General features: G+C 53.6%; 1 protein-coding gene across 2 annotated transcripts in view; it reads left to right on the top strand.

Moving 5' to 3' along the window:
* The first annotated feature begins 8,643 nt into the window (after positions 1–8,643).
* The window catches only part of E2F2 (E2F transcription factor 2), a 22,334-nt gene continuing 19,849 nt past the window's right edge, over positions 8,644–11,128 (top strand). The window contains exon 1 of one of the 2 annotated variants that reach the window (XM_040618960.1): positions 8,644–9,638. In XM_040618960.1, the coding sequence (XP_040474894.1) occupies positions 9,387–9,638 (252 nt within the window). In that variant the 5' untranslated portion in view covers positions 8,644–9,386. The remainder of the gene's footprint in view (positions 9,639–11,128) is intronic. The other variant, XM_008694869.2, reaches the window with a different exon arrangement.

The raw sequence follows: 11,128 nt of genomic DNA, 5'->3' as shown, positions 1-11,128 counted from the left end.
TGGAGGCTCAGTTTCCTTATCTCTAAAATGGGAAAAATGCCTTCCTCACGAGGGTGTTTTGAGAATTCAGTGAGACGGCGGATGTGAAAGTGCTTTGCAAAGTCAAACAAGTGGAAGAGATGATTTTTCGCACTCGTCCTTCCCTCTCACTAGGGTGAACTCCTCAAAGACAGGAGTGAGTTTTGTTTATCCAGGATCCCCAGCATGGAACGCGTAGTAATATATTTAATAATAACAGTGATGGCGACAAGAACTTTCCTTTCTTGAACACCCACTGTGTGCAGGTCTCTGGACTAAGTGCCTCGTCAGGGAAGGAAGAGGGATGGACATTTAGAAGTTTTTGCTTCCCTCTGCTGATATTTATTTATTTTGGGGGGAGGGGGAGAAGCAGAGGGAGAGGGAGAAAGAGAATCTGAAGCAGGCTCCACACCTAACGCCTAGTCCAACGTGGGGCTCGATCTCACGACCCTGAGATCATGATCTGAGCCACAGTCAAGAGTCAGAGGCTTAGCCAACTGAGCCGCCCCGGCGCTGATTATTTCAAGGTGAAGGAATTGTTTTACTTTTCCCGCGGGCAAGTTCTGTCTTCAGAGCTGCAGATAAACTAATCTCAGTCTCCCCTCTTCTACATCATTTGGCCAACCCAGTCGAATAGCAAGGTTAGTGATCTTTAGTTCCCTTATCCATAAAGTGGGCTCACGAGCAACTTGCCTCACGTGAAGGTGTCCCACAAATGACAACCCCCCACTTCTTTCCTCCCCACCTACATGTACCCTTCCCTTGGAGAACACGGTGATGGGCCAGATGAGCAAACTCGGCAGCAGGGAGCTGAGTTCCTTCCCCGCTCTGGGCTTTTGTTTCTTTTTGGCACAGGGTGGCAGATCTCTCGGGAATAATTTCCTGATTCGGAGACCCTCCAAATCTTGCCTCCTTTAGAAAATCTCCCTTAGGGGCACCTGGGTGGCTCAGTTGGTTAAGCATCTGCCTGCAGCTCAGGTCATGATCCCGGGGTCCTGGGATCAAGCCCCATGTGTGTGTGTGTTTGCCGGGGGGGGTCCCTGCTCAGTGAGGAGCCTGCTTCTCCCTCTCCCTCTGCCTGCTGCTCCCCCTGCTTGTGGTCTCGCTCTCTGTGTCAAATAAATAAATAAATAAAATCTTCACAAAAATCTCCCTTATCTGCCATAGTGCCAAAGATTCACCCCCGCCCCCCAAATACCACGTGCCCCTGCGAGCGTGTGTTGCACGTTCCAAGTAGACTGAAGTCCTAGAGGGCAGAGTTCTGTGTTAGGGTTTGATTTCTATTTCCTTAAGCATTTTCTTCATCATCTCACTTCATCCTTTATAAGCCTTCCAAAGTCCCCAGGTCACAGATGAGGCAGCGAAGTCCAAGAGAGAAGAAGGGCCTTGGTTAAGACCACAGAGCCCGTCCTATGACCCCAGACGTGCCAGGAGCCTGTGTGAGCTCAGGTAATGAGTACCTTCTTCCTTTTTTTTTTCTTTAAAGATTTGATTTATTTATTTATATTTTTAAACATAAACTCTACACCCAACGTGGGGTTTGAACTCACGACCCTGAGATCAAGAGTCACGTTCTGGGACGCCTGCGTGGCTCAGTCGGTTAAGCCTCTGACTCTTGGTTTCGGGTCAGGTCATGATCTCAGAGTCCTGAGATCAAGCCCTGTGACCGTCAGGCTCAGCATGGAATCTGCTTGGGATTCTGTCTCTCCTTCTTCCTCTGTCCCTCTCCTCGCTCTCTCTCACAAATAAATAAATAAATAAATAAATAAATAAAAAAAATCAGGGAGGCTGTACGAACTGAGTCAGCCAGGCGCCCCCCCCCACTCTCAGTACTTTCTTGATACCAGGCTCTGTGCTTGGTGCTTCCTCCCAGTAATTGTATAAAGCAGGTGTTGTCCCCACTTTCCAGATGAGTAAACTGGGACTTGGACAGGTAGAATAAGTCACCCAAGTCAGACAGCAGTAAGGGACAGAATCATGATTCAATCAGGGCTGACTCCCAAATGGGGATCTTTATTTACTATTTTGAGGCCCCTGCAGTGTGGCTGTTTTGGGCGTCTTCTAGGGTCTGCCGGGCAGTGCTGTACACCAAGCCCGGAGCGATCTCCAAGGCTGACCCCCAGACCGCACTGTCAGCCCCGGCGCGGGGTCCGGGGCTTCCTAGAGCAGAGCACACAGCGCTCCTGCAGCAGCGGGGCTCTGTATCAGGTGCCCCCGTCCCCAAAGCCCATTGTCTCCCCAGGAGACAATGCAGATAAAGGACCCAGCCTAGTGGGCTGCCTGCATCAATCTGTAACCATGGAAACCCCTAGGGAGACAATTCCAAAGCTCCCCCAGCCACCCTCCGCCCTGCAGCTGTGGCTCCGGGAACCCAGCAGCCAGCAGAAGGGGCACTACTGACAATTGCTACCCCCCACCACTACCGCCACCAAATGGGACACAGCTGGGCTCTCCTCCCCAGATACCCTTCCCAGGCCCGCAGTCCCAGAACCGGGAATTAGCAAAGGGGCCTTGGATGCATTTAAGGCCTAAACTTTATTTCTTTTGCAAGAAGTCAATTCTGTGAGATTCTGGCACAGGCTGAGATATGTCACTGATCCCAGGGGTGAGCATAGGGGAAAAGGGGCTCCGCAGAATCCGTAACCCTTGAACGTGGACCAGGCTCCTGGGAAAGGCTTCGGTCCTCAGCACGTGACTCCCCTCTGGTGGCCAGTTGCTGCAATTGTCAGTTGAGGCTGTAGAGAGGAACAAAATTGACCTCTCCTCCTTGGGTATCTACTGCGTTCCAGACACCCACACATACTAGATCTAATGCCCGTAGCCATCCTGTGAGGTGCGTATTTTTACCCTACTTACACACACCGAAGCCAAGGCTTGCAGAGGACATCCTGAAGGAGGGATAGCCAGCAGAGTGGTCAAAGAGGATGAACCTGGACCGCCCTGGCTCAAAACCTGCCCAGCGGTCACCGGTCCTGTGACCTTGGGCAAATTACCTAAACTCCCTGAGCCTCAGTTTCTTCATCTGTAAAGTTGCAGTGATAAGAATACATCCTTCATAGGAGTTGAGATTTATAAGCCTTCAGAATGGTGAGCAGCACATAGTAAATAAATACAGTTCTGGGCCCTGATACTCAAGCTGTGTGCCTTTAAGGCATATCATTGAACTACTCCCGGCCTCGGTTCTTGCATCTGTAAAATGGGGCTTCTCGTGGCTTCCTCGTAGGGCTGTTGTGACCACTGAAGTGGATATGGGTGTGAATGTGCTCGCCTTGCTCCTAGTAGCATCGTTGTTTTGATCTGCCTGTTGGGGGAGGAGTGATCATGGGGGTGGGGGACAGGTGGGATTAGAAAGCAAGAAATATGGTCCTCTTTCCACAGGCCAGGAGAAGGTGATGCCTGAGAATACCGGCCCCTACAACCTCTTTGGCCCCAGAGGGCCTCCTATTTCCCCCATGCAGTGACACAAAGAGATTTTTTTTTTTAAGATTTTATTTATTTATTTGACAGAGAGACAGCCAGCGAGAGAGGGAACACAAGCAGGGGGAGTGGGAGAGGAAGAAGCAGGCTCCCAGCAGGCTCGCTCCCAAAGCACCAGGATCACGCCCTGAGCCGAAGGCAGACGCTTAATGGCTGCGACTGCGCCACCCAGGCGCCCCAAGAGTCAGATGCTTAACCGACTGAGCCACCCAGGTGCCCCTATCAGATGTACATTTTAAAGAGTTCCTATAGGAAGAGGAGAGAATTAATTGACAATCGCAGGAATTATGGGTGGCGCTTGCCTATGCTACTCTGGGCATCTCTATTGGGACTTGAATCTGCGCTCCTACAACGTGGGGCCACCTTCACAGGATTCAACATCTGCGAAAAACATCTCCAGGGTTGGACACATCTGGAAAGAATCTGGTCAATTTAGTAGCTCCCTACCCCACGCCGCCTACCCAGCCGGGCTGCGCCTTTCGCATCCTGTTTTTCCTCCCCAAGCCCATAGGGGGCTGACTTGTTGACCCGAATAGACAACCTTGCAGGTTTGAGGCAATTGCCTGAGTTCACCTCTAGGTGGCACCCTTAACCATTAAACCTCATTAGCTTCCACCCAAAGGCCAGAGAGAAAAGCAACGAAAAAATATCCAGCTGGTAAAACCCCCTTCTTAGGTGCACATCATTATCTCTGTTTTACAGCTGAGAAAACTAAGGCTCCAAGAGAGGCGAAATCACGGGTCCCAAGCCACACAGACAGGTGGGCATCATGGAACTCAGCTTCTCTTGAGCCTCGATTTCCTCATCTGTGAAATGGAACGGACCCGCCTCTGGCCCCACGGCTCTGTTTTCTGTCACTATAGTTTTGCCTATTCTGGACGTTTCACATTAACGGAATCATACAATAGATGGCCTTCTGTGTCTGGTGTCTTTCACTTAGCATAGTGTTTTCAAGGCTCATCCCTGTGGTGGCACGTGTCGGTAATTCATCCCCTTTAATGACTGAATAATTTTCCGCTGTGTGGATATGTCACCTTAAATGTAGCCATTCAGCCATGGATGGATACTTGGGTTATCTCTACTTGCCGGCTATTAGGAATAATGCTGCTATGAACATTCACGTACACATTCTTGGGTGGACATTCATTTTCAGTTCTCTTGGGTGTACATCTAGGAGTCCTGTGGGAACTCTGTGTATAACTGTTTTCCAAAGTGGCTGCACCAATTTACGTTCCTACTGGCAACGTATGAGAGTTCCAATTTCTGCATATCCTGGACCCTTTTTTTTTTTTTAAGATTTTATTTATTTATTTGACAGAGAGAGACAGCCAGTGAGAGAGGGAACACAAGCAGGGGGAGTGGGAGAGGAAGAAGCAGGCTCCCAGCAGAGGAGCCTGATGTGGGGCTCGATCCCAGAACTCCGGGATCACGCCCTGAGCCAAAGGCAGACGCTTAACGACTGCGCCACCCAGGCGCCCCTGGGCCCTTGTTTTTGTCAGTCTTTTTGACTACGGCGGTCCTAGTGGGTGTGGATCTCAAAGTGGTTTTGATTTTCCTTTCCCTAATGAGCAGAGATTCCCCCCCCACCTTCCTTCCCACAGCTCCTTTTTGGCTCTCTCTTGCTTTAACATTCATGTGAACAGGTAACACGCTGGGGAGCCCCAAAACAGGACGTCTGTACCTTCAGGAAGCTTCTATCGAGCATTTTGTATTTTGATAAGTAGGCCTTTGAATAGAGGGAATCTGAGGCATTTTTCAGAAGATACACCAGGGATGAGGTACGCCACCTGGAATGGCGTTTGCTTTGTTTGGGGACTTTTCTTTACTTTTCGATTGATTGACTTTAGAGGGAGAGAGAATGCGAATGGGGTGGCAGGGGCAGAGGGAGGGGGAGAATCCCAAGCAGACTCCACACTGAAGGCAGAGCCCAGCCCGGCGCAGGGCTTGATCCCATGACCCTGAGATCATGACCTGGGCCAAAATCAAGAGGCAGATGCTCAACCAACTGAGCCACCCAGGCGCCCCTGTTTGGGGACTTTTCCAGAGCTTTGGGGTCTGGCTGGAACAGGGTCTTCCTTCCCGACCCGCTGTGGAGCCTCAGGCGAGTTGCTTAATGTCCCCCATGCCTTGCCTTCCTCATCTGGAAAATGGGACTAAGCATCCCTAACTTATCTAGTAGTAGGGCACATTCTTTCCTCCCCCTACAATGTCTGCAGCACTGGAACCTCGGATTCTTTGGCAGAATGTACCCTCCTTTACCTGGGGTGCTGGGGAGAAACTCTTCCTTCAGAATGGCTCAGGGCCTCAGGAGACGGAGTTCTGAGTTCAGTTCCTGGTTTCGTCTTTAACCAGTCCTTGCTCAAGTCCCTCTACATGCTCGAGCCTCTGTTTCCTCATCGGTCCAGACTGCACCTGTGTTATAGGGTGGTTAAGACGTTTCAACAGAATAACCATGTAAAGGGCCTAGCTGGGTGCTTTACACGGAGGACGGGCTCGGAAATAGGAGCTACCATCACCATCATCACTGACTGCAGGCCTCCTGGGCGCCTGGCACTCTCAGGCAGGAAGGCACAAAGGTGAAGACAAGCACGGGTCCCGTTCCCAAGGAGTTTGGAGTTTCCTTGAATGTCTGACTTCAGATGCTTGGCTCCTGCCACTCCGCCATTTGAGTGGGGCCTTAAAGGTGGGACAGGTTTGAGCGGGGCCGGGGTGGGGGGTGGGGGCAGAGGGCGCAGATGGAAGGGAGGAGGGGCCTTGTGGATGTGGAGTCAGGGAAGCAAACCCTGGGAACTGGGAACACGTAGCACATGAATGGGAAACTGTGAGTATTTTAGTTTGGCTCCACTGGGGCCTCTCCCTTATTGATTCTGCACAGCAAACAAAAGGTCACTTTTGCCATCCCCATTTTTTTTTCTTTTTCTTTTTTTTAAAAGATTTTATTTATTTATTTGACACAGAGAGAGGCAGCGAGAGAGGGAACACAAGCAGGAGGAGTGGGAGAGGGAGAAGCAGGCTTCCCACTGAGCGGGGAGCCCAATGCAGGGCTCGATCCCAGAAGGCTGGGATCATGACCCGAGCCAAAGACGCTTAATGACTGAGCCACCCAGGCACCCCTCTTTTTCTTTTTTTTAATATTGTCTTTATTCATTTGAGAGAGAGAGAGAGACAGAGCACAAGCAGGGGGAGCAGCAAGGCAGAGGAAGAAGCAGACTCCCCACTGAGCAGGGAGCCCAATGTGGGGCTTGATCCCAAGACCCTGGGATCATGACCTGAGCCGAAGGCAGACGCTTCACCTATTGAGCCCCCCAGGCATCCCATACCATCCCCACTTCAGAAAGTGAGGCTCGGAGAAGTCTGGCAACCTGACCAAGAGCACAAGCTAGGAATGGATGGGGCAGGAATCCAAGTTCAGGGAGACAGACTACAGATGTGCCCCACAGGAATTAGTCCGTTCCCAGGCAGTGAAACTAAAGCCAGCCCGGCGGCCCGAAACTCAACCACAGAGAGTTGGCTCGTGGCCCCCTCGCTGGCTCCCTTCTTTTGTCTCAGCCCCACCCTGCCACCCCCATTTCCCTTCCTGGCCCTGGGGCTCTGCTCCTTCCCCAAACCTGCTGGGCCACAATTCCTTCCAGGATCCCTCATCTGTAAAATGGGGATAATAACAGTGCCTGTCCCAGAGGGGTGTTGTGAGGGTCATTACCACCACCGTTTCACCAGTGTCTCGGAGTCCTGTGAAATCGGCCCAGTAGAAGCCTTGTCTGTACTTGAGGTTTGAGAGCTGGAGCAGCCGCCTGCCCAGGATTGCTCAGCTAGGAAGTGGAGAGTGGGCCTTGAATAGGAGCCTCCTTGCCACTAAGCAGAGCTTTGTTTGTGGAGTCTGAACATACTAAGCATGGAAAGAGGGCAAGAAGCACTCTGACTGGGAGAGGGGAGGCAGGCAAGGAAGGCTTCCCGGAGGAGGTGAGGTTTAAGCTGGACCTTGAAGAACAGTGAAATATGTAGACTGGACTGAAGGGGTCTGCGTACTGGAGATAAGGCCGGAACTGTAACCACAGCTATTTCTTGAGGTTCTTTAGGAACCAGGCTATGTGCTGTCAGCTGTGCCTTATCTCATGAGATTTCCCCACAATCCTATGAGGTGGGTGTTAATAGGATGAGAAGAGTGAGGCTCGGAGAGTTTATACAATGTGCCCGGGGTCACACAGTTGGTAAAGTGACTGGGTCTGGATTTGAACCCAGTGCTGTCTGCTACGAAGTCTGGGCTCTTGATCACCGTGCATTAGTGCCACCTCGTCTTCGAGGTCTGAGGATGAGGCCCATGAAGCTGGGGACTGACTCTGGAGGGTTTTGAATGCCAGCCTCAGCCCCGCATAGAAATCACGCAGCACCAGGCAGGAATCTGCAGACCTGGAGTTTAGCTTCTGGCAACTCCACCACTCACTGGCCAAGGTCACATCTTGGAGCCTCAGCATCTCTAAGCTGGAGAGACTGGGAATGTAAATGGATTATCCGCAATGAGGTTTTGAATGGGGGAGGAAGGCTCTTGTGACAAAAGGATTGTTTAGGAGAAACATGGAGATGTTCAAATATTTACTGAGTGTGTGGGTCTGGGAATGTCCCTGAGAACAAGACAGAGCTCTGCATGCTGGACCCCCTGCCCCCACCCAGGCCTGCAAGGGGCAGGCACAGCTTGGCAGGGTGGGGGAGAAACCTTTTATTGGAACAAACAAGTGTCCAGATTGGACTGCCAGTTCTCAAGGCAGTGAATCTCTCTGTGTGATCTTGGGCAAGTTATGTAGCCTTTCTTTCTCTCCGTCCTTACCGCAGAGACCATCATGCCTCCTCCAGGGATTGTTGGATTCAATGAAATCAAACAACTCATGCAATGACCTAGCAGGGTGCCTGGCATAGCAGCAGACATTAGCGTCCTCCTATGAAGAGGTGTAAATATTAGGCTCCACCCATCGCCCCCTGCCAAGAAAGAAAACAGGTTCCTGGCTTTCATTTCAGCAGGGCAGAAAAAGGAAATAAAAGCGTATATGCTAAGTAAGCAACCATGCAAAGTAACAAAAGGGCTTTGGCCTGGGTAATGTGCTGCTGGGTCTGGGCTCAGGACAGGACTCCGTGCCCCGTCCCCGGTATCCTGGCCCATTCCTCAGCGGGCCCGGCGCTGCTCCGGCTGCTTCTGCAAGGTACGGGAACCACCCTCCCAGCCTGTTTCGCGGGCTGCTAGGGCCGGCGGGTGCCCGGCGACAGGAGGTGTGGCGGCCCCTTTAAGCTGCAAAGCTCGTGTTGCAATCGCAGCCTTGGGGACCTGTCCTTTCCGGGGGGTGGAGCCTGTGCCTATAGCGGCGGCCAACCAAAGCGCGGCATTTTCCGCGGGAGATCCGAATTTCGCGGCACGCAGTTTGGCGCTAAAAAAAAAAAAAAAGAAGAAGAAGGAAAAAAGAGGCAGAGAAAGACTTGGGGACCAGAAAGCCAGGCGAGAGGGAGTCGGTGCAATCGGCCCCCCTTCCCCGTCTGAGCGCATCGCGTCTCCTCCGAGCCCCCGGCGACCCCAGAGACCCCTGCCGGGAGCCAGCCAGACCCTAAGCGCCAAGGCCTTTCGGGGGCGCGGGGGCGTCCCGGGTCGCCGCCGTCCTCGGGACGGGACAGCCCCTGGCCGTGCCGCCGCCGCCGCGGGGCGATCTCCAAGCGGGGATCTCCAAGCGCTGCTCGGCTCGGCGGCGGGCCAGGAGGGGAGGGTCCGGCCTTGCCCCGCAGGCGTCCATTGGCGGCTTCCCCCGGCCTCCGCGCCATGCCTCTGGCCGTGTGAGCCTCCGCGGGCTCCGGAGCCCGCAGGTGCCCGCGGGCGCGCCAGGCCCGGTTGGGGAGGGGGCGCTGCGCTCGCCATGCTGCGAGGGCCCCGGGCCCTGGCTCCAGCCTCCGGGCCGCCCTCGAAGGGACTGCCCGCGATGAGCCCTACCGAGCTGTGGCCACCCGGCCTCAGCAGCCCCCAGCTCTGCCCGGCCACCACCACCTACTACACCTCGCTGTACCCGCAGACTGTGCCTCCCACTGCGGCGCCCGGCACCTGCCTCGACGCCACCCCCCACGGACCGGAGGGCCAAGCTGTGCGATGCGTGCCGGCTGGCCGGCTGCCGGTAATGCTGGGGACCTCCCCACCGCCGCCCACCGCTTCTCCCTGTGCTTTCGCGGGTGTAGGAAAGGAGGGAGGGGCGCCTGGGACCCAGTTTGAACGAAGCAGGTCGAGTTGGGGAGGGAAAAGAGAGCTTTCAGCTTCCAGAACACCCCATTGCCCTGCATATCTGAGTAGAAGAGCCCTTCGTTTTTCGGACTTGGGATGAAATAACCTCATCCATTGGAGTGGAGCGGAACGAGCACTGGATTGGGAGTGCGGAGACCCAACCCACTACCCCCAGTGCACCGTGTGACCTTGGGGAAGTCCACGGAGCCGACATTGCCACCGTTCCTTCATTCTTTCCTTCATTGTTTGGTCCAGAGACCGGTACTGGGCATCTGCTGTGGTCCCGGTATAGGGCTTGGTCTGGGCTTATGGTGGGGATTTTAACACGGGTTCAGGGGTAGGGTGTCTCTCAGGTCGTCTGGCTTGGACAGACTCTTAAATTTCCTGTACAGCCAACTCTTTCCCAATTATCTGCCCTATGTCTCTCCCAGGCCCAGTCTTCCCTCTCAGACAGCCAGTAGCAGGTGCAATTGGGGGCAGCCCCCTGGGTTTCCTATTCAGATGGACTTTTCCTTTCTCAAGCCCCCAGGCCATTACCAGGGAGGGCCCAAAGTGTGGTGGCACTAGGTACAGGGTGTGTTTTGTGGGAGTGGAATTCCTGGAGCCCTTGAGAATGGAAACAACCTCAGGGTGGGGTGGGAAAAGCCCCGGGGGAATTGGGTGGTGGATGGGGAGCTTGGTTTCTGGTCCTGACTGCCACTAATTCAGTGTGTCCCTGGACAAGTCTCGGCCTCGGTCTGGGCTTTCATTTCCTTTTCTTGAAAATGCATGTGTTCATGGGGCACTTGGGCTAACTCATCTCAGGTCATTTCCAGCTCCTGGTCCTGGGTTTTGGAAAGAGGCTCCAGGGAGGGGAGATGGGAGTGCTATAGTTTGCTTCGTTGTGAGTGGTGAGTAAGTTCGGGTACAGAGAGATAAGTCCAGCCCTCAGTGCTGTAGAGGCTTCTGGTCAGACTTTTGTCAGTGGACAGGCGTAGACCCCCAGCCTTCCCTAGTTGCAGCAGGCACAAGTCCCTGCTACGGGAATCATGCTTTGCCCATGCTCAAGGCTTTAAACTTTCCAGAGCCCCTTCCTGCACATGATTTCCAACGAGGAGGAAGGAGGCAGGGGGGCTATTCCCATTTCACAGGTCAAGCAGCCAAAGATAACTGAGGCTGGGTACCTATCTTATGTTTAGCATTTTACAACCTAACACAGTTTTGTACCCCGGAAAGTAGGAGGCATGAGTAGCTCCAGGGAGAAACTGAGGCACACAGTGAGGATGTGATCTGTCCAAGGTCATACAGGGAGATGTATGTGGTCTCTTCCCTGCAGCCTTGACTTTACGCAGCACTGCCTGACCTGCACTGCCTGACCGAGGAGCTGGGTGCCCCGGGGGGGGGGGG

The sequence above is a fragment of the Ursus maritimus genome, unplaced genomic scaffold (assembly GCF_017311325.1).
Source record: "Ursus maritimus isolate PB19 unplaced genomic scaffold, ASM1731132v1 scaffold_32, whole genome shotgun sequence".
NCBI lineage: Eukaryota > Metazoa > Chordata > Mammalia > Carnivora > Ursidae > Ursus > Ursus maritimus.
Note: the sequence above shows the minus strand (reverse complement) of the source record. Positions and strands in the feature narration are given on the sequence as shown.